Raw genomic sequence first — 27524 nt, 5'->3', positions numbered from 1 at the left:
GCATAGAATATTAATTATTAGCTGTGTCCTCGTGTGCCATTATCTGTTTAACTGTTTAAGCACATGAAATTGTTAGACACACTTTTGCAAGTCAGCAATTCTACAAGATGCACAAGACTGTTCTGTTGCTGATCTAATGATGAATTGCAGATTGTCACTGAGTGAAATAAAAAGCCTGTCTGTTACCATCAAAATATCAGTACTGATCATAGCACTACTTATGTACAGGTATGTAAACATTACTCAGTTTTTACAGCAACAGAACAGCTTCTTGACAATTTGCCATAATGCAGTGGGGGAATGTTCTCTGGAGATGTTCCATATTCCTTTTTCCTTAAATGCAGAGAGAGGGGAAAAACCATGCGCGCAGGAATCTCCTTCCTCAGTCGTAATAACTAATAAACACTTTGTTTGTGAGCAACTCAAAACTGAGTTACCCACTCAAGTCTTTCATTTACTGATGTTGAAGTTGAGCTCAACTCTCCTACTCTCACGTCTCCCTTTCCCTCACACCTCGGCCGTCTCAGTCACAGCCACGTTCCCTTCTTCCTACAACAATCTTTCTTATCTTCACCCCTTCCTGCTCCCTGTGCTGGCTCTTGGGCAGGGGAAGGGGAAGGGGCAGGGCGCGGACCGCGGAACCAGGGCTGGAAAGCCTCCATGAAAAAAGGGATCTTGGGCAACTTCCTTCGCTGGTAAATCACGGAGCTGCTTCAGCCCGTCCCCTTCCTGGAAATCCCTGCTGGTTCCTACATCTGATGCATCACAGCCCTTTTAATACTTTCGAAACCTGGAAGACATCTCTGAAACGCGCTTGTTGGGTTGTTGGTTTTTAGGCGTTTTTTGTTTGTTTGGTTTGGTTTTTTAAGAGCAAACAACGCAACTTCCTCAATCTAGGTCACACTGTTCTGTTTCTCATACTCGTTGCTCTCACGTACGACACCCTGCTATCCTCACCACACCTTTCCCGCGAGGCGAAGCACTCGGGTTGCTTCGTGCGGGGAGACGTGAGGCAAACGCGGCCGTTTCCTGTTACTGATGGGGCTCTGAGGAGTTTCAGCGAGCCCCTCAGTGCCTGCAACACTGGGAGCTGCTGGGCGGATGCCGCTGACAGCCACGGAGCCCCGCGGACCGCAACGAGCGAACGCACTCTGTGCGGGCACCGAGGCACACACGGACACCGGGGGCGGGGACGCGCGGCCCCGAGCCCGCCCGGCTCCCGCAGCACCGCCCCGCCCCGCCCCGCCGGCAGCGCCGCCCCCACCCGCCGTGCCCGCGGCGTCCCGGGACCGGCCGGCAGCGGCGGCCGCCGAGGACGGAACAGGAAGTGGCGCCGCGCCGGGAGCCGGTGAAAGGCTCCGCGGGGGCGTGCGGAGCCCGAGCCCAGGGAGGCCCCTCCCCGAGCAGCCGGCGGAGGACGATGGGGGCGGCCGGGCTGCCGTGGGCCGCGCTGCCGTGGGCCGCGCTGTGGGCCCTGCTGCTCCCGCTGGTAAGGACGGACGCGGGGCCGCGCTGCCGCGCCGGCCGGGCCCGAGCGGCGCCGCTGGGGCCGGCGCTGGCGGATGGCGCTGCTGTCGCTGCTGTTCGCTGCCGTTCGCTGCCGGCCCAGGGGCTCCCTGTGCCCGCCTTCTCCCCCGGGCCCGTTCCCGGGAGCTCGCCTGCCGCGGCGGGCAGGGCCCGCGCAGCTCCCTTCTCCCGCGGCTCGGCCGGGCCGGGCTGGGCTGGACTCCCCCTGCCCCCGAGCTCCTCGGGGTCGGGCCGGAGTGTGGCCAGTGTGGCTCGGGGGCTTTGGGTCTCCTGGGCGCGCCTCGGGCGAGGCTTCTCGGTTCCCCCCACCGGGCCCGGGGAGCTCAGGCCGGGCCAGCTCCGGTCACGCCTTGGGAGCTGAGATAACAAATCTCACGGGTGCCTTCGTGGATAAACACGGTGTTTAAATTCGGATGCGGGGAAGGGGGAAGCTCCTCGTGTGTGTGCGTGTGTATCCTGACTTTTGTCTCGTTCAGCTTCAGTTTTGGTTTCGGTGTGGCACACATTCGCAGCCTCTCCCTCTCCACAGGTGTACATTGCCGTGGAAATCTGGCTGACCACCTTCTGCCAAATGGGGTAGTGAAATGGGGAAGCCAGAAACCTCCATAATCTGCTTAGGCAGTATAAAGGACACGAATGCATTAAATGCTGTTCCATGAAATTGTTTTGTTGTTTGGTTTTGGTTTTTTTTACTTAATTTTAACAGAATTTGTCTTGTTTTAGTATGACAGGATGCAGAATACTTCTTTCCTGTGTAGGAAGTCACCACTGGATATGCTCAGCAACAGGTGCCCAGCAGTCTCTTAGTACCTTGGGAATGCCTGTGGGGGCAGTAACTTGTCTCCCTGGCTTTTCCTGAGTCCCACGTAGCTGTCACTGGCATGTTGGTGTTTGGCTTTGCCCTTTACCCCAATGGTTTGCTGCTGCTGACAAGGGAAGGGGCTTCTGCCCTCTTATAAGAGTCCAGGCCGTGTCCTGCCTCCTTCTTTACTCTACAGATGCAGTTGTAGCGGTGGTGAGCATTGGACCCGGTCATTCTGCCTCAGGAGCAGTCTTGACATGAACAGTGTGGGGAGTTGGGTTTGGGGAAGGGTCACTGCTGCTCTCTGGGCTTGGGCTCCTGTTCTCCTGGGTCACAGTGCCTGGAGGGAGGGAGAAGGGCTGTTTTGTGTGTGTCACAGGGCCACTGTCAGCACAACAACAAAATCATGGTTGTTCTGTTCATGGCTATTTTCCCCCCCTGCCTTTTTATGTTTCTGTGGGTTTTATGTTGTCACTTGCTACATACAGATTACCTTCTCCCTAGTCTGTACCTGTGAGTTTGTCTATGGCTTATTTAGGTACTAATTGTGAGGGATGTTGTAAACATAAGGCTTGGCTTGGTCTCTGTGTCTCCTGGTTCATCTGATTTCTTGTATTCTGTGTGGTGCAGTTACTGGGACGCTCAGCAGTCAGCCCAGGTTTATATCCCTGCAGTGACTGGGACACCTTTGGAAAATTAGGGATTAAGAGACAGAAAGAGACTTCTTCTCTATCAAAGATAAGGAATTATACAACAAAAATTTAAAGGTGATAAGGGAAGGAAATATGATGAGAGAACTACCTGTCAGAAATAGGAAGGAATGTGTTTGGAAGTTATTGGGAATTGTCTGAACCTGAAGGCAAAGGAGATGGTGATGCCCCTTAAGGACAGCTGTCATGCCTCTTCTCCATTGGAATGCTTTTATGCCAGAACAAATCAGCCTAGGGAAGCAAGTTAATCTTTTCAAGAGATGTTTTTGTGATCACACATTTAGTTTTGTTCTTAAGTAACAAAATTGAAAATGTGCTTGGTGAGAAATGTGTGTGTACTGAGAGTAGGATTTGTTCAGTGGCACAGCTGACTGCGAGGCCACCTACCCAAACCTAGCCCTTGTCTGTTGTGAAAGGACACTGAAGCCATTAGAAAGTAACAGGACTTTAGCTGGATGCAAGAGGATTTCCCTGGAGATGTTCCAAGTGAGGCACCACATATCATGTGGTGTTTCTTTTAATTTTTAACTTGTCAGTGCTGTCTCTGGAGCTCAGCATGAATAGGTGTGGCTGCACGTCACGCTCAGGTCCTGCCTCCCTCCACCTGATGAGGATGAATTGTGTGCCCTGATTAATCCCCAGAGCAGGGAAGCTTGCCAAACAAAATATGCATATCATGTAAGCAAGTAATCACTCCTTCTACGTGGATTTATCTTGTGTAGTGTTAACACTTGATTTCCTGGAACCCAGAAAACACTTCTTATTCTACTTGGTGAAGCAGAAAGAGCTTTTAATGGATGTAAACCTCTGGGGCTTGCACCTGTTAGAAGTCTTTACTGCTTTTAATTCACCATTAGCTTGTACTTCTAGGTGAATGCATTTAAGAGGGCAGCTTGATCATTTTTGTGCTGATCATAAATCACAGACCAATTGATTTCAGCTGACAGCTGAAGAGCTGTTCTGTGTTAAACAGTTAATGTGCTCAGGCCCTTTGACACAGTTCTCCCAGCAGATGTTCATGTGCTGAGGCCAATAGAATGGATTCCTCTGAAGAAGGGGTTTTGCTATTCAAACCAGGCAGACATAAACCTCTGAAACAATATTGTCACATGCCTTTATTTTCTCTCCAGCTCTCCCTTGCTGCAGAATACAGATCTTCTAGCTGCAGGAGAAATGCCTCTCTAGCACTGTTAATGCTCAGCATTGTGTATCTAACTGTTTGGGCTTCTCCCCCATACCCCTGCCTACTTCTAGCTTAATATGTTAGTGGTTTTTCTCTATACATCTGAGATTTACAGCAAGATTTTTAAATTTTCTATTTACTCTGATGATGCTTCCTGCTGTTGAGGTCAATTTCAAAACAAACAGTTGAAGTAAGAACATCTTCCAGTTTTTTACGGGTATACTTTTTTGAGATGCAAATAATGTTTATTTCTTTTCACTGCTTTGTAGCTGTAGCTGCATCTAATCTTTAGTCTGTTCATTTATCCACTTAGATACCTGACCTTTATTTATGCCTGGGGAGAAGAATATATTCCGAACATTATCACAAGTTTTAAAATTCAGCTGTATTTGTAAATAAAAGGAATCATATAATGTGAGGGGCTCTAATCTTAAGAAGCACCAGTATTTCCTTGACTACACAAATTCTTCTTAAGGTGCACTATGGTCTCTTTGTGTTTACAGTTATTTGACAAAAAATACTTGGGGAATTGTCATATGATATATACACACACACGCACATATATATATATATTTGTATCATATGACAATTCATATGTTCATATATATATATATATATATATATATATATATACATATTAGTAGGGAAAATTCTAGAGTCTGTGAGGAAGGAAGACTCTAGAACTTCACCTGTTTTCCATATACTCTTCTAATTGCTTTCCATGTAAAATTTTACACTTAATGGAAGGCACAAGATAATCTGAAGTCATTTTCTTTGGTTTATTGCTGGTATTCTGCTTGGTGACATGAACTGTACATGTCATAAATACACTGTATTTGCAAAGAGGATAAGCAGCATTATACAGTAACTAGGTTCTTACTAGATTTCCAACCTGCTCTCAAGCTCCCCCTCTCTCATGGAATCAGTTACTATGTAAAATAATGAGTTTAATAAATTTCTTTTCTAACAGGTCTTTCCCTTCATGTGCTTTTTAGAAGAATGGTTGCTAGCTGATATTCTGAACTTGGTGGAACTCAGAACTCTGTGATCTCTTGCAGGTGGCTGCTGATGAGGGGATCCTGCACGCCTCTGGAAGTGGAGTGCCTCCAGTAACTAAGGATTATTGCATCATTTACAACTCCAATTGGGTATCTCTTCCAAAAACCTTGGACAATGCTGTAAGTAGCTTGTAGTCATACTCTCTAAGAAAACTAGAATGCAGTATGAATTTGAGTCAACTATAAATGGTCTTCAAAACTTTGAGTTAAATACGTGCTACACTGAATATTTGCTGTTTTGCTTCATGTTGTCCCCTTCCCCTCAAATCACCCAAAAAAAAATATCTATAGTCAACATTTCTATCCTTGAAAGAGTTGGTTTCTAGAGTTGACAAAGGGAATACTCTCTCTGTGCTTAGAACCAATTTTTGTATTTGTGTTTATTTATTTATGTGTTTATATATTCATTTTGTCCTGTTAATTTTTTTCCCTTTGAATGTTATCCTTATGTCTGAGTTCTGTATTTGGGAGTTAAATTTCTGTTTATTTGTTTAAAAAAATTGGTAAACTTCTGAAGTTTTTCTTATATTGGCTCATCAGTTTCATGTACTGTTTAATTGTCTTGAAAACAGGTGATTTTTCTGTGTAATCAGTTTCTTATATTTAAATAACAATACCAACTACTGTGAAATTGCACTTAGAAATACCCAGATTATTTCAGCTCTGTGCTGCTCTAAATGTTCCTCACTATTGCAGGCTGCAGAAACTGCTGCTGTGATTTTATATTCCTGAATTATTCTTTTCTGTTGCACCTCTTCCTGGCAAATCTCCAGTTAAAGAGCATAGTAATGTTGTCCTCTGGATGAATTTGTTTGTAATATCAAATTTCCTACTTTAATCACATTCCTTTTGTCCCTCTTTCTCTGCAGACTTTCAGGGCTCTGGAAAACCTGACTTCTACAGTCCTGTGCAGTTCAGCTGAAGTTCCTTCTGGCTCAATGAAAGACAAAGCAGTTGTAGTGATGAGAGGAAACTGCACTTTCTTGGAGAAAGCAAGAATTGCACAAAGCTTGGGTGCTAAAATGCTGCTGATTGCCAGTAAATCTAGGCTGGTAAGTGACAACAAACAGGTTTCTTCTCTACTGAAACAGTGTCTTGTTTTGGTGCCATGCAGTGTTGTGCAGGGTAAGCTGAGAGAGGCCCCAAAAGCAGAGGAGCCTGAGCACGTGTGGGATTGCAGCACAGTCATTTACCCTCCCCACAGAGCTGTGCTGCCTGGGCTGTGCAGTGCTGGCTTCAATCAGCTCAGAGGAGCTGCAGAGCTGGATTTTTAAATGCTCCTTGTAGCTTCAAACATGTTTCTGAATGCAGATACTTGTCTTTATCATTCCCTAATTTAGTGCATTCTGAACTCCATGTAAACTTGGGTGATACTGTTTTATAGATGTGTGTAATTAAAATAAGCTAGGGAAATGTAATCCAAAACTGGAAATTAAAAAAGGTCTTGTGAGATCTCATTGCTTTTTTGTTCTCCATTGCAGCTGCAAAGTGTATGCACAAATATGTACAGTTCATGAATTTGTGTGATCATCACCAAAAGTTCATCTTGTTTTAGAAGTGTAGAAATTAAAACCAGTTTTGATTATCCCTTGTAATACTATAAAAACACAACAGCAGTATGAATCCAGATGTGTTGGTATTATCACCTGTTTGATTTAAGTGCATCTATCTTTTTTAATCTTTGCAAAGGGTGATGAATGAGCTTTTTGGTTTTTACCTTCCTACAAATACACTGAAATTGAAAGAATAATCTGCTTTTAGGGATCTAACCTACTTTGTAAATAGGTTCAACATACTTACCACTTACACTTTCTCTTTTAGTCTGCTATTTCAGATAACAAGACTGATTTTGAAGATGTGACTATTCCAATTGCTCTTATAAGATACAATGACATAGTAGATATGCAACTGGTAAGTAACAGAACTTCAGCATGTTATGGTAGTATAAACTTAGGTATTTGACCACATAGTTTAGTTTCAGGTCAGGTCTGGATGTCTGCCTGATTTCAATGTGCTTAGATGCTGCTTTCATTCCTAACAGAGGATGGACATATAGCTGTGAAAGTACTGGTCTTCCTAATTAGGTGAACAAGAGAGATTGATTGATTAGAACACTGAGAATGGGAAACACAATACCTGACTGGAAATGGGGAACCTTAAAAGTTTCCTGCTGTACAAAATAAGCTGAATTCCAGTAGACATGGGTACAGCTGCAGGTGCCTGATACACATGAAGAGCTGTAGCCTGAGAGTGCAGAAGTTCTTTAGTGCTACAGCTGAGCTTGTAGCTGCTGGCACCAGAGCTTTCAGGCAAGCAGCACCTGGGCAGGTTGGATCTTGAGGAAAGACTGAGAGTTTTTTGCCTTTGCCAGATGCTGTACAATGTGACAGCATTAGCTGAAGAGTGGTTAGGCTGTGTAGTTTGAGTTTCTGCTGGTGAGATGCCAAATGCATATTATTAAAATACAGCATTTATGCTATCTCCTACACTTTATAGGCAGGAGAGTTTGTTTTTGAAGTATTTGGAGTTTATTTTCCTTGGCATGTAATATTAGGATAACAAAACATTGCACAGGGTTTTAAGGAAAACAGTATATTTTCATCAGTGTGGCTTTTTCTGTTGTTATTATATTGTTGTTTTGGGTTTTTTATTTAGTGTTGAATAGTTTTGCTAAGCAGGAGTTGAGTTGCATGTTTTTCTGGGGATAGCAGAGGCTAGCACTGTGTAGTCTTAGCTTCTTGAGTTGAATTTGCAAGCTCACTTCACCATTTCTGCTCTTAACCTTCAGAGCTGCCATGGGAGGTTGTCTTAGGTGAGTATGCAAGCTGGAACTGCCTGATTGGCAGGACTTTGGCTGTTTGCTGTCGTCACTGCAGATAGGCACTGGCATGACTGAAGGTTTGTGCTGTCTCCAGACTGCCACAGCCTTGATAAATGCTCCAGCTGGGTTCAGGCTGTCCTCTGTCAGATTTGTTTCTTCAGTCAGATAGGTGTTGTTTGCTTGCTGGAGTGATTTTAAGATGCTCTCCTGACATGAAAGGGAACTAGAGCAGGTTAGGTCTGGGTCTTCTCTGCACTTCTTTATTGCCCAGTTATGTGTGGAGTGCTGTGATGTGGAATCACTTCTGTACACTGGAGTAACTCACCAAAGCACCTCTGCTGTAGGTTGGTGTGCCAGGTGATGTCTCCTACTGCTGCTGAATCAAATAATTCAGTTTTGTCTTAGAATAAGACTGCCTTCATAAAAGTAGTGAGGAACACAGCCTAGACTACAAGTGATCTTTCCTGGTTCTGCTCTGCTTTTTTGCCAAAGCCTTCTGTCCTGTCACTGGCAGCTGTTATTTTGAATGATATGCACTGTTTGGAGTCCAGCAGCCATTGTACACTTCCAACTACAGTTGTATTTCTTGTTTAACTCTCTTTAAAGCTTCCAGCTTCCTCCTTTTTTTAGAAGAGAGAGACAGCACCAGTCTGAGGGAAGTAGTTTGTATAAGCATTCTTTTTACTTGACAAGTAAATAATCTCTGTTAGCCTTCACCATTAGAGCCAAGTCTGTTACGAGTTTTGATAGCAATAGCAGAGTGTTAGAAACCTTTTAGTCAGTGCACAGCTCTCTTGCAGGTTTGTTACTTGATGCAGTCTGTTTCATTCTAGTGCTCCCTGTGGTGGGAGTTGAGACTTAGGAAGTTTTTAGTGAAGAGAGGAACAATAGGAGCAAAAGGAAACAATTGCCCTAGATTCTAATGTGAATTATACTTTGTAAGATTTATGAAACTTCAAGGAAAAACTGGATTAAGATATATTGGAATGGAATACTAAAAATGTATAAGCCTCTTAGGGTTTTTAGCCTCTTTTTGATTCTTTGTGGTGTGTGTTTGGGGTTTTGTGTGTATGTGGTTTGTTTTTTTGTTTGGCTTTTTTTTACATAGAGGATGCTGTAATTTGAATAGGTTTTTTTTTTCCCTTTAATGTTATGTTCCACTTCATACAACTACAGTGTTTCACTAGAATTTAATTTTATTCCTTGTTTTCTGAACTTCCATAACTTCAGGCAAAAGGAATGATTCTGACTTCTTTAGCCTGCAGAAAGGTTATTATCTGTAATTAGAAAATTTAGATGTTGAAATGATTCAGCTTTCTTCATCTGTGGCCACTGTATTCCATTCTACCACTGGCCTTCCCATTCAGCCTTTTTAGTGCCAGTTTGATCTTTCTGAAGCCAGACCCATCTGGCATGTTCTTCTCCCTCTTGCTTTTATCTCACATGCAGACTGTAAACAAATCTGGGGTTTTTTTCTGCATCTCTGAAGTCTGTTCTCACTGCACAATTACTTATGATGTCTGGACTTACTTTGACTGCAAACTTGTCTTCCCTACTACTTTCCATTTCCTGTCAAATTATCATCCATTCTTTGTTTTTTTAAATCTCACCTTTCAGTTAAATGGAAGCACCTTGGTTTTGCTTTCAGGGTTTTTGTACAATTCAGTACCAGTTACATCTCAGTGTTCTCTCCCATTTTCTTTTGTGTACTTCAGCTGATTGGTTTTTTTCCTTAGCTCTTAAATTTTTAAAATAGTGTGAAATTGCTTTCTTTTCTTTTGAATCCATCTCAACACATGTTTGTGTTAAGCTGTTGGTAAATAACTTCCTGCCACCTCGAGCTGTCACTGGTGTTCTGTCTGAAGCCTCTTGTCAGGCTCTGAACTGGATTCTGTGGGTTTGAGAGCCAGAGGTAGATCTGCTGGTACCTCAGTGGAACTGTGAGTTGTGTTTCAAGGTGATTGAGTTAGGTGTGCTTTCCTGCAGAGCAGATGTCTTCAGTAGCACTTGGTGTATTTTGGGGAGGTGTTTGGGTTAGAGGCACAACCTCTCAGAGGTGTGGGAAGAATGCAAATAGGTTCCATTTTCTCTTGTGGTATCTCTGGATTTGCACAGTGGTAGATTTGTTTCCAAACCTGACCACCCTGAAAGGCAGCATGGGAAACATTGTGCAGTGAGTTAAAAATTTCCTCTCAGCATTGTGTAGATTAAGAGTAGGCAATCATGATGTACATCTTGTTGGAAAATAAGCAATATAATTTCTTTGTTCCCTTTATGAACCAACATGTGTGTTATATTTCAGGTGCTTGGAAATGAAGTTAATGTGACTCTGTATTCACCACCTTTGCCAGAGTTTGACTACAGTATGGTTGTCATCTTCCTAATTGCTGTGTTTACAGTGGCACTGGGAGGCTACTGGAGTGGAGTAGCAGAACTGTAAGTTGGTTAAATGGAACTGCTTAAATTACATGGACTGCAGAGCTTGTGAAAACTGTCACTATGATCAGTGAGAAATTACTTTCTTGTAGGTTGGTAGTTAAAAAACTAGAAGACCTAAGTGCAATTAGCTGCTTTGTCATTAAATGTTTGAGCACTGTAACCTTTGAAAAATCACCAGAGGACTTTGAGGAACCTCAAGCACAGATTGTAAAAGTTCCTGAGGGATAGTGCAGCTCTTGGGAGGAGGCATGAGTTAACATTTTGACAAATTACCAAACACTCTGTAACTAGCATTATAATTCTCCAATATCCACAACAGAAATTAGGTATTTTAGTTACACTTTCAAGTGCAGTGATTCAGGAGGTAAGTACATATTGTTTGTAGTGTCTGCATTGGTAGGGATATGTTCAGCTGCTCCATCCCAGCTGGCTGTGCAGCACTGCTGTCACTGGGAGCAATGGGAAGCACAGTTTGGGTGTCTGGCTGGCTCCAGATAAAGTCCAGCCTGGCTTATCTGCTTCAGCTTTTTATTTTATCTGCTGGAGCAGCAGAGCTGGGGCAGCAGCTCTAGGACTGGGCAAGGACAAGGAGGCAGCAGCAGTCCCTGAGCAGGGAGGAGGGAGTGGCAGTGCACAGTGTGGCAAAGGCAGAGGAAACTGGGGGTACTGGGGGTTTCTACTCTGTGCTTGAGGGGTGTGCAGCTCTAAGTTATTACTCTGGGGTTAAACTGGTTGTAGCTGGCCTTTGAGAGCATGGCATTATTCTGCAGTATTTCTTAAGGGGCTGTGTATGCTAAATGTGTTGCTACCTTCAGGGTCTCAGTGGTGTTGTGGTGCTTTGCTCCCCAGCACAACAAGGAGAGGATTGTATGTGATAACAACAGCTTCCTTTTTCCCACAGTTATGCAAATGAGCTATTTTAAAGAGATTAAAGAAGTAGGAGGAGGGGAGGTGTGTGTGTTTCTTTTTTTAAAGGTTGGATCTGATTATGCTTCTTTTTCACCCTGCAGTGCTGCAGGGTGTGGCTGTACTGAATGCTAAAATAACAAAATGTGGTGCTGTCTCCCATATTAAAAATACCTAGATGTAATTTATTAAACTGGTTAAAGTGCTCTTTCATAAATCTGGGACAAGCTTTTTTTTTAAAAAAAAAAACTGCTTATTCAAAGCATGTCTTCTGAGAAGGTGATTCATCTAACAAGGTGCCTTGCTCCTGTGGGTTGCTCTCTTTTGAAGGTAGCTGTTTCAGTGCTGAATTCAGCATTTGGCAGGTAGGTCTTGGGATTCCTCAGGAGCACACTATCTGATGGGCAATTTGCACCACGTCTGTACTAAAGAGTAGAAGGGCTCTCTGCTCAAAGAACAAACACAGCAATTTAAGTCTCCTTATTTTGCATGGTGAGGTGTAAATATGGAGTATGCACAGGAATCTTATTCCCAGTGAAAAATCCCCAGTTATACCACCTCTCTTTCACTTACTCTGCAATTATGAGGTCTAAGAGTAAAAGAACTAGTACTTAGCACGGTTCATTCTCTAACATAAATGGGTTTTGCAGACACTTAATGTCTAGATGAGGTTTTAAGAGTGTGCAATACCTCTGGTTTTGACTTATTGTGGACATATTTATCAGATTCTCCACATTTAGCCCAATAAATTTTCTAGTCAGAGGTGATGCACTAATTGAACTCAGTGTGTGCATCCTGAAAAGCAGTTTAAGAGTGCAGTACTACTTTTCTTCACATGGGTCAGGGTTTTGGTTGGGGATGCTCCCTTAAAGTTGGCAATTACCACACCGTTGGAAAGGAGCACAGTTAAGAATCTTTTCTTTGTGATCTGTGCTAGGTTGGAGGTGCTTATCTTCCTTAAAAATGGAGAGAAATTCAAACAATAACCATACAATTTTCTCTGGGTTTAAGTCTAATGATAATGTGCGGGACTAAACTGAAACCTTGTCAGTCTAAATGTTCTATAACCATCAAATCTGGTCATAGCAAAACATTTTCATAATCTGTCATCTGAGGTAAATGTGTTTGTTGTTTTCTTATAACAGTGAGAATCTGAAAGCAGTAGCAAGTCCAGGGGAGAGAGAAACACGATGGAAAAAGGAAGAAAATGTTACTTTCACTCCTGTAACAGTTATCTTGTTTGTTGTCATCTGTTGTGTCATGCTGGTCTTACTTTATTTCTTCTACAAATGGTTAGGTAAGAAACAATAAATAATCTCATTTGACTTACTTTTCTACATGATATTATGAAGTGTTTAAGTCTAAAAAGCTCGATTTCTAAACTAAAATGAATATAACTTTTAAAATTATTCTCTCCATGCATGAGTTCAGGGTTGAAAGGATGCAGTTGCTACTTAAAGGAAAGGTTTCTTCAGCTGTCTTTCAAAGACTGCCTTGACAGTGCTTGTTCTGAATGAGGTCATGTGGGAGAGAGGTGACTAATGATGAGCAAAAAAAAAGAAAAAAATTTATGTCAACATTCTTGGGAGGATGGCAGTGACAACCTAGTAGTGTTAAGAGTTTGCTTGATGGGAGCATTTTTTGCTAGTCGGGGTTTGGTGTTTGGTTTTAGTTTTTTGGTGAGGATCTGGCTAGAAAGCAATTCTGACACTTCTGAGTGAAGTTTTTGCTTGATGAGAACTTTGTCATGGCAGAGACACTCAGAATTCAGCATTTTCTGTACTCAGGAGCTGACTGTGGTCTCCAATGACTGTTGAGCACTGCTCTAACTGTTAGCAGTTTATAGTATGGAATTATAGAATCCTCAAGGTTGAGAGAGACATTGAAGATCATCCAGTCCAGCTGTCTACTCAGTACTGTCACTGTAACCCTTAAACCACATCACCCAGTGCCAGTCAGACACCTCCTGAACACAAAATATCACATGTATGTTATTGTGTTTATTTGCTGTTTTCTATTTTTTGGCCCTGATTCCTGCCTTCATTGTTTTGATTTAGTTTATGTCATAATATCAGTCTTCTGCCTGGCATCTGCAATGAGCCTGTACAACTGTCTTGCAGCATTAATAGGAGAGATCCCATTTGGGCAGTGCAGGTATTGTGCACCTTTCACTTATTAAAAATGACAGGCTTCCTCTGGGTATTTTCTGGTTGCTACACAAGGCACCATGGAAATACAAGAACAGTTTGAGTTGTTTCCTGTTTTAGTGTGTGGGGTAGTTACAAAATAAAATTACAAGTTGCTTTAATAAATATTAAAGGTATCTGTAGCATAATCAACAGTTAAAATAGTTGTAGATTTGCTGCATTACCTTTATTTGAAAGCATTCTGTAATAGAATTTGCAAAACTCTGGTTGGCTGTCTGAGCTTGGTTTCACAAAATTCTGGTTGCCTGTCATGTGTGCTTACTGTGTTCATCAAGGGGCTCTGTAAGGGGAGGATCCTGCACATTTGACCCTGTTTGGAGCAAGTACTGCGCTACAGGCAGCAGAGGAGTTGGGTTGAGAACACCCTGTCAGCTTAAGGATGTGTGATAGCACAGGCATGTGTCTTGGCTGTTGCAGGCCTTCTCTTTTAATTCAATTATTTTCTTTTAGGATTACGTGTTCCAACAAAACCATTGAAGTGAGGCTTATTTTCCTTGCTATATTCTGCATAGCAGCAGCTGTTGTCTGGGCAGTATTTCGAAATGAAGACAGGTAAGTTGTGCATTCTACCTTAAGAGTAAGGTGAATAATTGGTGTTAATGAACTTCCCAGCATACAGCTAATCCTGGAGTGCAGCACCCTTCTTAACTCCAGTGCCAATTTCAAAAAAAGTCATGAAAGTATTTTGAAGCTTAACAAGCATGGGAGTAATAGAGAACAAAGCAATGCAAATGAGCTGTGTGGTAATTTGAAGTTATAAAAAACTATGAAGATGAGGAAGAACTAGCTCGATTACTAATGATTGCCACAGAAGAGGTGCAGAATAAATAGCACAGGGAATAGCTCTGCTCAGCAGTAGCTACAACATCCCTGTGATATCAACAATGTTCCCAGCACAAATCCAAAACAGCCCTTACCGCCCTTACCAGCTATTGTGAAGAAAATTATCTATCCCAGCCATTACCAGCACAGTTACCTGTTTATGATCAGAGGTTGGTATAAATTGACCATCTTGAAACTAGGACTTTTGTGGTTTTGGTAGCAGTAATTCTGAAAAACTAATTAACTTCTGAGAAATTTTCCTTGCTATTTCCAGAAAAATCTAGATTCCAGCAGCAGTTTGAACAACCTGTAAAATGTTTTGTGTTTTTTTTCAGGTGGGCTTGGATTTTGCAAGATATTTTGGGAGTTGCTTTCTGCCTAAACTTCATTAAAACACTGAAAATGCCCAACTTTAAGGTACTGTAAGTTGCATAACTTAAGATAATATTCTACTGCCATGAATCTGCAAGTTTACTATCAGGAAATACTGTCTTTTCAATATGCAAGAAATATGTTAAAAAACATAAACTATACCATTTTTAATAATTATTAAAAGAAACTAATCCTGTTCTAAATGTTATGCCAGATTAAACCACATGGTACTGCAATGGTTTCAGAGTCTAGCTGTGTGATACTTGAAAACCCACAGTAATATTTTCTTCTCTTTTTTTTGCCAGTCCTGTGTAATACTTCTAGGCCTCCTCCTTCTATATGATGTGTTTTTTGTCTTCATAACACCATTTATCACAAAGGTATGTCTGAGTTTACAGTAAGAACAAAAATGTCTGCTCATTGGGAGAATATTTTTGTTTAACAGGTCAGTGTGTGCAGTGTTCTCAAGGTGGAAAAGCTGATTTCCAGTTTTCCCATGTAAGACAACAGTGGCCTGAATTTTTATGGCAATCACATGGTCAAAAGTAAACCATTCCCACTTCATGTGAGGGCTGGTGTGATCATGAGAAATTACTGCCCTCCAGTTTTTGTCCTTCTTTTGCTTTAAACACCCATTTATTGGAATATGCTCTAGTACTTTCTGCAGTGATCACTTGCAGTGTGGTATGAACTGTGTGCAAGTGTAACCTGCTTTTATTTTGAAGCTGAAAGCTCATGGCAGAAAAAGCTGACATGTTTTTACCTAAATTCCAGCTACATCTAGTGGACTTGTTGTTTGGGGTTTTTTTAACATTATTTTAGGCTGGACTACATGTTTTTATTGTCAAACAATGCAGTATAATACTGTACAATACCAGGGCATTCCCTTTGATATTCAGGATTTTTCCAATCCTGAATTGTAAGTGGAGGTACAAGCAGCTTTTGTCAATGTAGTATGAAAGTTTTGGTTCATTAAACCACTAATTTTGAAAAATAACTTTAATTTCAGAATGGGGCAAGTATAATGGTTGAAGTTGCAGCTGGTCCCTTTGGAAACAGTGAAAAGGTATGAACAGTCATTGTAATAAGTGCAGCAACAAAGTACTGACTCTGTGTAGCTAATTCATAGTGTGCTTTTCAGCATAACTTTCTCACAAAATATAGCCAGCTTCTGCTATTTTCTTATAAGTATTAAATGCCTGTTGACTTGGGTTTGATCCTAGAGTGATGGAAACTTGGTGGATGTCCCTACTGAACGCTCAGCTCCCCATGAGAAAGTAAGGATTGTATTTCAGATACTGGATTTTTAAATTATTTCCTCTGAAAAGACTGTTCTTTTGGGGAAAACCTTACTGTCCAAATTTCTCTTTAGGGCCTGGATATCATTGATCAGTATTCTATAGTTAGGTTAATAATCAAGATTTGTTACTCCTGTTACATGGTTAAATATTGTTTTAACTTTTTTTTTGTGTGTTCATATTATTTGTAAATCTGAAATTCCAGCTTACCAGTTGCCTTAAGCTTTATCTACTTTCTGTGTTGGTTTCTGGTTTTTACTTCAGGTTCTACCTATTTTGAAGTCTGCATTAACAAGAAATTAATTATATTTACTGGTTATTAATTGTTTATTGTTTATTTACTGTTTATTAATAACTGTTTATTAATTCAAGCAACCAAAAATACCCAGAACATCAGAATGCTTTAGATGAGATTTATGTGGCTTCTGCAATAATGTTTTCCAGTTACCCGTGGTTATTAGAGTGCCTAGACTTGAACACTCTGCATCAACACTCTGTGATTTGCCCTTTTCATTGTTGGGTTTTGGAGACATCATTGTCCCAGGTGAGCAAATGGCTTTGGTAACCAACTTATGAATAAATATTTTGGGTTTTATTCTTAGCTGGCTTGCAGAGTTTATTCACAGGGTAATTACTGAATCAAGTGCAGCAGTTTGCCTTGATCAATCAGTGCAGAACACAACAAAAGCCATAGGAGAAGAAGCTCACTATGCTGTAGAATAATTAAATAGTGAAAGGTTTTTCATTTTCTGTTGTACTGGATTGAGTAAACACAAGTCCTGTAGGTAAATCCAGTTGTCATCCAGTTGTCAGTTGTAGGTAAATCCAGTTATTAACTAAATATCATTAAAATCTCAGGAAGCAAATAATCTGTGACTTTGTAGGATTTTCATATCCTAGACTTATGTAATTAGAGGTGAGGTAATGTAAAATATTTTGCCAAGTTTTTCCATCTTTCTCAGAAGAACTGAATTTGACCATAATTGGAGTCTTGAGCAAATTGCTTTAATCAAGAATGTGCAGACAAAATTGCTGAATGTTAAGAGTGAGCATTAGAATCCTATTGAAGAAATTAAAAATAGGTTGTTACACTTCTGTGTTAGAAAGCTGAAAATAGCACAATGTAATTAGGTTGCTTGAAAACCCCAAACCTCTAATTCCAAACTTGCTTGGCTCATGTTTCCATTATGTTTTTTACTACATTTACTGTAGGATTTCTTAAACTGGTTCTTGCCTTTACAGAAAAGATATTGGAAGAAGATAAAATACCATAATGTGAAGTCTTACTATAAATTCTTTTATGCTGCTTTCATTTGGATAATTGGGGAGGAAAAAAATAATGACTAAACATTTCATTAATCCTCTTCCTTTTTAATTTTTTTTCTCTTCAAGGCCTTCTGGTTGCCTATTGTCGAAGATTTGATGTTCAAACAAGATCATCTTCTATATACTACATTTCCTGCACAATAGGTAAATTGTGATATTTCAGCATGCTTGATCTTCATGGTAGCTTTTTTAGAATGGCAGATCTAGATGGTTTTCTTCAGGTAAGGTTCAATGTTGTCAAGAATCTCAGTAGAAACTCTTTTTAGTGTTCCTACTTGTACTTAAGGTGACTTCTTTATGGCAGTGAGTTGCTCACAAATATAGAGCAACTTATTGTGTCTCTTCAGTTATATTAATGAGGAAAATACTGCTTAAAAAGAAATTGTCTTACTAATCTGAAAATTCTCCTGTTCCTGACTGTGTATGTATGAATGTCCCTTTATAGCTTATGCTGTTGGCATGGTGCTGACTTTCATTGTTTTGGCACTGATGAAGATGGGGCAGCCTGCCCTCCTCTACCTTGTACCATGTACACTCATCACGAGCTCCCTGGTTGCCTGGAGGCGCAAAGAGATGAAGAAGTTTTGGAAAGGAAGCAATTACCAGGTAGGCTGGAGGCCTGGAGCATTCTATTTATTCTCTTGGTAATTCCTTTGAGTATATGCTTCTCTGAGAACTTGGTGATAGATCACCTGCAACCCAGTTTTTGCAAGTTTTCCTGTGGTCTTCTGGAACTAATAAGGAAAAGTAGTCTTTACTCTTAGAAAATCTTAGTCTAGTGGTTGACATGGCAGGGGAAAGCTCGAGGGAGATGAAATAGCTGCTTCAGTCCTCAGGGAGGAAAAGTAACTTGTTCTATTTACTTGGAAATGTTTTCTTGTATTTTAACATTCCCCATCTATCATCTTGATGTGGTATAACATGAGTCACTGAACTAAGCATGCAGACTCCAAACTGCACTAGTTCTGTATTTAGAGACAGTTCCAAAAAATTGGTGATAACTAGAACTTGAGAAACTTTCCATGCATCACTGATGGCCTATCAGGATTGTATGGAGCATTCAGAAACAAAATAGCTGGGTTCTGTAGCTGTTTCCTGTCACAGCACACACTGTGGGCACTCTGCCTTGGATATTCTGTATGACCCCTTGGTTATGTCTAACACTGCCCAGGAATTGCAGTTTTTAAACTCTCACCTGTTGACATGTGCACGTTTTCCCTCATGAGATGTGCTGTAGTAACTGGGTGTGCCAGTAACCCTTGTGAGTTGGCATTTGTCATCAGACAGAGCAGTCTCAAGGTTATTCTGTGTTTTGCTTGAGACCTAAGTTCAGTATTGTTTGAATTTACCATCACCTATATCTAGGGCATGTTGAACTTGGAGCTTGGATAGTCTGTTCTGGGAAAAGGTGGGTGTCATGTTCATGGTGGATAGAAGCAGCTCCTGCTTTTTCAGCATTGGAAAATTTAAGTGGATCAATGGAAGTCAAGAGTAATTCTTGTAAAACTACAGGCACCAGCTCCTAAAGTATTATCAGCAAAATGCTACCTTTTATTGATCGAATACACTACACCTGCTTCAGCTGGAGGTTGGCCTAGGTGTGAAATTACTCAGATTTTCAGCTTTAACTAAATACCCTGTCTTTTTGTTTACAAAATCAACTCCTCCTTTCATAGGTCCAGTGAATAGAAATGTTCCTCTGTAGGTCAGAATGAATTTGGTTTACTGTGCATTTATATATAAATTGGTCACTATTTGCTCTTGTAAAATAAACAGAGTCACATTTATGAAGCCCAGTAACTCTGGGTTTGTTGTGGGGAAAACACTTTGCAATTTATTTTCCTCACTTGAGTTCTGAGTAAGATTGGCCTAAGTAAATTTGGCAGGTCTCCTTAGCAACAAAAATTTCTTGTACTTCTTGTAGCAAAACTCATACTTGAAAGAATTATGTTGCCATAGTAGTTATTTCATGTCCTTTCAACTGGTTTCTTGAAGGATTAAAACTACTCTGAACTTCAGCTTGTTTTGAGTTAGATTACTTCATTTCTAGCAGAATTTAAAATGTTGATTTCAACCCCCCACTCCACCATCTCTGAGTTAGACTTGTCTGAGCCTGCAGTTGAGCTCTGTGTAACTTTACTAACTTCTATTTTTCTATAACTTTGTGAAGAATATTTTTATATTAATTTTTTGTTCTCAGAGAGTATTATTCAAGTGTCACTCTTGAAAAGCTGCAGGGTCGATCTTTCTCATGTGTTGTCCTTCTTATCTAAAACTGTATTTTGAGCTGTCCTTACTGAACTTACAAACATGCAAAAAAATCCAAGCAAACAAACAAAACCCCAAACAGCCCCAGCTCACACAGCTCCAGGGTTGAAATCCCTAGCTTTCAGTGCTCACTTTGAGGAGGAAAGACATGGAAAGGTGTCAGAAGACAATTTTTTTGCTACATCAGTGGTTGAGGCTCAGGCAGAGCTGCTCTTTTTGTAGAGGTTTGCTTTGCCCTCATGGGAACAGAAAAACCTTGCAGAGTTGTTAGAGCAGAGTGTCCTAAGAATAGGGGTAGAAGAGCATGTAGAGTGTGTCAGGTGACTAAACTTCATAATAATAGTCCATTAGTTACCTTTTTGGAGTTTGGGGTTTTTCTGATTTTTTTTGTTGGTTTTGTTGTATATGATTTTAATAATGGAATGAATTTTATTTAGGTATCGGACTCCTCCAGGACGCCTTTACTACAAGGTGTGATTATGGCCTTCTTTTAATGCAACTTTATTAATTGTCTTACAGTTCCTTTTTTCTTCTTTTTCCCCTTCTGCTTCCTCTTTTCAGTCTTTTTTTGCATCTAGCTCTTAATTTTGTTTAAATTACTTGGTAGAAGAGGGTAGAACTGAAGACAAGATACAAATCTGTATTGACACTTAGGTGTGAATAGGGGTCACACTTAGCTCTTCTGGGGTTTTTCTTTTTTAAAGGAGTGCAGGAAAACATAATATTGAGTAGCAATGAAGCTGTGATTCCTAAGCCTGAAGGCAGATTTTGTTTGCTTCTCTACCCTCCAGCTTCCCAAACCCTAGGACTGTCTTCAAATATTTGCAGTTGGTGTTAGTTGCTCTTCTGTTACCTGTGTTGCAGTCCTTCGGCTGATTTTTCTGTCATAGCATAGATGTGAAAACCTGCTTAGTGCTAATCAGCAATTTTGTTGTCTTGTGTTACAACGCTGAGCATTATGAATTTGCCTTCAGTAATCACGTCTGCAGCTCTTGTGTCACCCTCCTGCTCCACAGTGTCCTCCCTGCTGTCCTGTGTGTCCCTGGGCTGGGGAGCAGGGGCTGGGGCCGGCTCCCTGCCACAGCTCGTCTGGGCTGCAGTGAGCTTTGACCTTTCTTGGCAGCAGCTCCTGACTGCTAACACTGATGCCATTTATTTTTGCTGTCCACACAGCTTGCAGAGAGCAGTGCAAGCTTTCAAATTTCAGCTTCTCGTGGAATCTAAGCACTTAAGTATAATCTTGAATTATAGTTGCTGGAGTTATACATCTATTTATAAAGCGTAGGGTGTCTGCTCTGCAGACAGTTTGAGCTGGTGAATTCTGCCTGACTGTATCTTAAATTCTCAAATAAAAAGTACTTTTCTCATTAGCTCCTTTCTTCTAAGAAAGAGTACTTTAATAATCTAAGTTTTGTTAAAAAGCCTTAATAATAAAGAAATTAGGTATAAACCAAAGATGATATTAGGAAGTGGGAGGGGTTAAGTGCAAATTAAAAGCAGATGGCCAGACTATTTTTATAACTTAGAATTCTTCTGTCCTGCTGTGCACACTCCAGTTCTTGGATAGGTTGGTTAAAATCACTTTGTTAGTTTCTGCTTTACACGTATGACAAATGCTTGACTCCCCATGATAGCTCTAAGGTCCCATAATTCATAGCTGAGGTAATTTCTGTTTCTGCATAATGATGCAGTCTTAAATTCTAGTTATGTTCAGTGTGGCTCTTTTATGGTGTAGTCTTGAGCTGTAAAGAGTTGCAGCACAGAAAACATTTTAACTATTCACTAAAGTGCAGAGATTTCTTGAAAGAGTAATGTACTTACTTTCCTGACATCTAACTGGCAGTATTGCTGCTGTGAAGTGTAAAATAATTCTGGATTGCTTATACTCCTCATGGATGCTTTCATGATAAATTAATTTCATACTTATTTTGAGAGTTATTGATTTAATTTTAGAATACTGGGTTTTGTATCAGTGCAATCTTTGAAATAATTTTAGCAAAATCATGGAAAATCTAGTGGCCTAAGGCAACTTTGAAGTCTTCTACATGGAGTAGTCTTGAAACTTGTTGGAGTTTGTCAGTTTGAAGTGTTTAGCGCTTCTTATCTGTCTTTGAAGTAATAAATCAACAGATTTGTCACTGGCATGTTATACAGCATGCACCTGCTATTTAGTAAGTTTTATAATCACTTTTTTAGATTCTTGAAAATTCATCATAACTGGGAGTTGTTAAGAATTCCATGAATGCAACATTATTGCCATGAATCTTGAAAGCAACTGTGTGCATAGGTGTCCATACTGTGTGCTCTTGCAGGGAGAGACTTGTACTGCCATTTCTAGTTTGGCTCTGTGGAAGTGGATTTTTGGGGGGTGAGTTTGCTGGTTTTAGTTTTTAATGATTCACCATGTTAGTAGATAGGTTAAACAAAAATGGTTTTGTTGCAAAGCTGTCTTAACACCTCCCCCTTAAAAACTGTCAGAAATTCAGATGTGAGAGCAAAGCTTCTAAGTCTCCTCCACTTCAGAGATGTTCATGAGCTCTCCACAATGTACAATCAGATTGCTTTGCCTCATTCTTAGCTTAAAACAGCAGCTTTGTCCAGGAGTGTAGCCAGGTGCCTCCATCCTGCAGCTGGGTATTGTAAAGATTCCTGCAGCTTCTGCTGAGGCTTTGAGGAAGGGGCTGTCCTGAGAGCATCCACAGTGGAGACACCTGAGTGGACAAAGCTGCTCAAATGCCACCTTGTACTTTGAGAGAGGCACCTGTTGTCCCCAGCTTGAAGTTGTGGGCTGTCCTTCTGTGTGGAGGAGAGATTAAAAGTGGGGTGGGGTGGCTTTTTTAGCCTTGAAACATTTATAGAAAAGACACCCCCCTCCCCTCCCCAACACCTTTAGAGTTTTACAAGGCATTTGGTTTTAAATTTAACTTCAAAATCTGAATATTAAGTGGAGATTTAGATACAGGTGCTATCTCCAGCATTTGTACAAAAAAGAACATTTTTACTGCTTAGTGTTGTAGGATTACCAGAAGAATCTTTGACTTTGGAATACACTGAATTATTGCAAGTATTTTTACCTCTCATTTCTAGAAGCATCTTGTCAATTGCATAGGAAAAGACTGTACAAAAATGCTTAGCAAGATTACTTTCTCTATGCCAGCCATTAGATGATCCTCCCTAGGCTGAAGGGAGATATATGGCATGACTTGATGTAATATGGTACTGTGGGGAGAGGTTGTTCTTGTTTTATCCTGGAAATGAATACTTTAATCCTCATTCAAAGGGATGGTTTGAGTTCTGTAATTGTAGGGAGTGTTTTGATTTTGGTGACTTTTGATGTGGATTTTGGGTCAATGTAGAGGAAAATTCTGGATATACTGAAATAAATGCAAGATTGTCATTAGCACAAGAGCTGGGCATTCACTGCTGGACTGAGTGTGTGCTGCTGTAACTCGGTCCTTAAGCCTATTGGCAAGACTGGTGCCTGCCTTAGTTCTTACTGTCATTATTGTGGAACATGAAGGGAGGGTTGTGAAAGGCCTTTTCTGGTCTTAGAGGGATATTGTGGCCACTGGGCTCTCCTAAACATTCCCCAATCCCACTGACTTCTTTTTTGGAACTGTCATCTTGGTTTAACTGCACAGCGTGCTGGTGTGGCTGGACTGTGAAACAGCTTATTTAAGCAAAAGTGCTTTTGATAAGGTATGTTTGTGTACTTTCCATGAAACAATTCTGGTGGCATAAAAGAAGGAATGGCACAGAGCTGGGTCATAACTAGAGGAGAAGAGAAAAGTTAATGGAACAAGTCTTTTTACCCTGTACATAGAGTTATACCACACTAAGTGTGTACAACACAGCAGTCTCAGAGCCTGCCTTTGTCCTGGCAAGGATTCTGAGCAGGTGCTAGTAAGACAAGAAAATAATTGTGTGGAAATCTGCCCACCTTAGATCAGAAACCACACAGTGAGCAGCTGTTGCACAGAAAGACAGGCAGGATATGCCACTATGGAAGAACAGAAGTAGGGTTTTCTACCTTTTGATGCTTAAAGCATTATCTCGTGTCCTAATAATCCTGCCACTCTGGGTATGAGATCCTTGGCACATTTTGTTTTTTCAGCCTTAATTGTACCATTCTGTGTCTTCTGTCTCTGGCTGTCAGCTACCCAAACTGTGCAGTTCTTGGCCCCTTGTTAATTATGCTCAATTCTGAAGCCCTCAAACTGATGGGCTCAGTTTGTCACACTAACAAATGTGTGTATTACCTCTGTCATTCATTCAATGCCTTGTCCCAGGAGAAAAACCAGAACCTTCATTGCTTCCAGCAGTACAACAGTGGATAGGGAAACAGGCTGCTTTTTAGTCAGGGCAACTACAAATTTGGTTTGAGTTATTCAGGCAATCCAATCAGTTACATCAATGCCAAGTAGAATCAGTCTATTTAATAGTCTAGTTTGGATTCTCTCCTGATGCAGGACTTTAGTTCCATTTCCTTTATCCTTTCTGAAATAAAAGGAAAATTTACAAAGAAATGTGACACTACAGTTAGTTTTGACTAAGTGTAATATAGGTAGCCTTTACAGCCATGGCAAGAGAAAGTCTTTTCTGATCAAGCTATTGCTTGAATTAAATTCTGTAAATGTCAGGTAAGCTCCTAGAGTTTACTTCCAGTTTTGCAAGCCATATCTTTGAAAAATTTGCTTAACCTCAATTGTTTTTTGTTCTCTGTATTTAATAATTGAGATGCTTGTGACTCACAAGTTCATTTTCTTGTAGAGGACTCGTGTCCTTGGTTGGAGACTCCTTTTGTAGTGGAAAGCATTAGCTAATATAGCTTTGATTATTTGGCTTAAATACTTCTCTGATCTATAAAGGACCTCCTAAATGTACGCTGCTAAAATGCACTCTAACACATGTTTAATTATATTTCTCTTAGCTAACAAATACTTTAGATCAATGGGGTAAAGCAGTATTTCTTTATAAAGAGCCATCTCTTTTCCCTTTTTTTTTCCTTTTTTAGATGATGGAGCACCTGGATTACACAGGCAATGAAGAAAGCACAGCATCAGCCACTGAACAGCCTGGAGGACAATAATATGTGGGATATCCTGAAGTAAAATAGCATTTGAATTTTTGACAGCTGAATTACAGTAAATTTGGTGAAATTTTACAATAGAGTGTTTCCCACTCTGTGTAAAAGGGTTTTTTATTCCTGCACCTATATTTTTATGGAAAATACTGTTAATAACATAAAAGTAATCAAAATAGAGTTGCATTTTTACAGCCAAACCATAGCTAGTAAAACCGTGCCTTATTTCAATTTAAATAAAAGGATATTTTCTATGCAATTTTCCAACTGTGTTTCTATACAGTATATTTTTATAAAAGTTGTTTGCCCATATCATCATAAGTGAAATGTTCTTTTAAAGTTTTGATTAAAACTAGTTAGGTTTCTTTGAAAAAAAAAATAAAAAATAAAGTACCCTTCATATGTTTTCATTCCAGATTTTGAATGCAAAGTTGGATAGTAATGTAACTATAGCAACTGAAGAATGAAACTATAGTTCCATTACTACAAGTACTTCAGTAAACAGTGTGTATGTTGATGTACATTGTGAGCCATGAAATAAATAACAGGGCAAATTAAGTGTGGGGCTGTGAACTCTTCCTCCCCACTTCCCCTCATTGTATCACTGGCTTATGCCTTAATTGTGAAATTTGTTAAGCTTTGATGCAAGTGTTTGGATTATATACATGTCCAAACATTTAAAAATAATAAAAGAGGGGAGGCACTTACACATAATCCTGAATACTTCTGTGCAGCTCCTGGAGTAGTTGACAGACAAGATGGTGTGGCAGGCAAGAGGTTTTTTGCTCAGAAGGTGCTATTTTAAGGGATGGGATAAAATGTTAAGCACTGGCCTGGTTCTCTCACCTGTTGAGAGTTGGTGTGTATTTGTGGTCTTCATTTGGCTGTGGATCAGTTCAGAGGGATAGGGGAAAACAGGACAGGATTTTTTTTGTTGGTTTTTTTTTAACCTTTTGCATCTGCACCATACTTTTTTTAAAAGTATTTTTGAAAATTCTTTGCAACTGATAGACAAAACAGGTTTGAATAGTGCAAAGTAGTACTTGTGTTAGCTAAGGCAAATGCATGTGTTTAACTTGTTTAATCTTAATTTGTTTTTGCTTTTGAAGACTTGGAAAAAGGATAAGTAGTTTAAATCATTAGTTTGCATTTAGAAGAGTTTGAGTTTGTTTGACACCTGGTCTTTTTTCAGGAAACTGCAAATTGAGGGGATTAGGCATAGAAAATTTGTATAGCTGTAATGCTAACACTTGACACCAAAGAAAACTGGAGAAGGCAACAAGGGGAGACCACTGAGTTCACTTAGTGCTCATGTCAGGTAGTTGTTAAAACATTTTTCCTATTCTTTAAATGAATGTCATTCCTATAGCAAGGACAAGTTCAAGAACCCTGGAGAAAAAAACTGAGTAAGCACATGCTGGGCAGTGGCCATGGAGGCTTCCCTGCAGTGCCTCCTTTGTTTGAAGGTCACCTCTAGACATTTCTAGTCAGTTTGGGGCATGTCAGCTCAGGAAAATTTACCCTGATTGAATCTAGTTTAGCTAGATTTACTTTGGAAGTATGCTAATTAAGACAACTGAAAATCTATATTGGCAGTTAACAAAGGCTAACTGCAAATTTACCTAATTTATATCAAGTTTAAAGTTTTGTTTGCAAGAGTCAGGAGCAGACAGAGGACAGCCTGGATATCAGTTGTTGCCATTCACAGAGATTGAGTGTGGTGCCAGTTGATACGGGTAAGATAACTCACCTTGTTTGCAGCTTCCCTAAGAAAATAGAAATTAAAAGCAGTTTTTGTATGTCAGTAGTTCCCCCCTTGACTCGAGCTTGAACTGACAGCCTCAGAGTACAGTGGTCATCTTCTGTTTTATTTAACTGGCATTTCATAATAAATTAAAGCATACCTCAGTGTTTTAATAGCAGACTGAAAATGTGTCTTCTGATGTGTTATGCTTTTTGACAAGCCCAGTATCTGCCAACGTTCAGTGGTTTTGAAGAAGTTTCTGGAAATTCCTGAAGCAGATAAAGAAGTCATAACTCGTTCAAAATCATGTACAATTGAAAATCCTCAGAAGCTTCACAAACCTATGTAAGATGACTTCTTTGTCTCTTTGAAATCTTCCACATGGAGCATTTATTAAATTTTCAGCTGTAAGTGATAATGGAATTAGTATAAATAAAAAAGACCTTTGGCAACATAAGTGTATTCAGCAGCTGGCTGTGGAAGCTGTGTCTTGTTCTGTGCCTAATAATACTCCATGCCTGATCATGCCTGAGGTTTCACACACGTGTTGCCATTTAGTGGGATGTAAACTAACTTTTTTTTCTTTCAGATGCTTAGGTGCTTTGTTTACAAAAATTATGAATGGAGTTTAAAATTTTTTATAAATAGTAGGTTAGTATTGACTACTGAAATGAGGTTTTTATAAGTTCAGTAGAACTGATTGCAACACTTCTAGCAATTTTGAATGTTTTTAATATTATATTTGGTTGAGCTAAACACTGTTAAAAGCCTTGTTAGTCATACTTTAATAGAAAAATCTTACTACCTTTTCATTGTATGTTTACTGACAACTGCCCCCTTCCTTATGACTCTTAAGTTATCACCTTAAAAATGTTATTAATAAATGTTACTTGGAAAAAAATAGTTGAGTAATTGCTTTGTTCTAACTCATCCTTTTCCTACTATGAATGTTCATGGC

The 27524-nt window shown here is 40.2% G+C and overlaps 1 protein-coding gene across 1 annotated transcript; it reads left to right on the top strand.

Annotated features, from left to right (window-relative positions):
* The first annotated feature begins 1330 nt into the window (after window positions 1-1330).
* Window positions 1331-27469, top strand: SPPL2A (signal peptide peptidase like 2A). The gene is made up of 16 exons (XM_054272795.1): window positions 1331-1489; window positions 5281-5400; window positions 6150-6332; window positions 7102-7191; window positions 10404-10537; window positions 12592-12743; window positions 13504-13600; window positions 14104-14205; window positions 14811-14892; window positions 15153-15227; window positions 15857-15913; window positions 16071-16124; window positions 16590-16689; window positions 17538-17615; window positions 17917-18077; window positions 24754-27469. Exons 1-16 carry the CDS (start codon window positions 1421-1423, stop codon window positions 24826-24828), a joined length of 1629 nt encoding a protein of 542 aa, XP_054128770.1. The 5' UTR covers window positions 1331-1420; the 3' UTR covers window positions 24829-27469.
* The last annotated feature ends 55 nt before the right edge of the window (window positions 27470-27524 follow it).

This window comes from Melozone crissalis, unplaced genomic scaffold (genome assembly GCF_028551555.1).
Source record: "Melozone crissalis strain CALT ecotype California unplaced genomic scaffold, PUWL_Pcris_2 ptg000014l_1, whole genome shotgun sequence".
NCBI lineage: Eukaryota > Metazoa > Chordata > Aves > Passeriformes > Passerellidae > Melozone > Melozone crissalis.
This window is presented reverse-complemented; position numbering and strand designations above follow the sequence as displayed.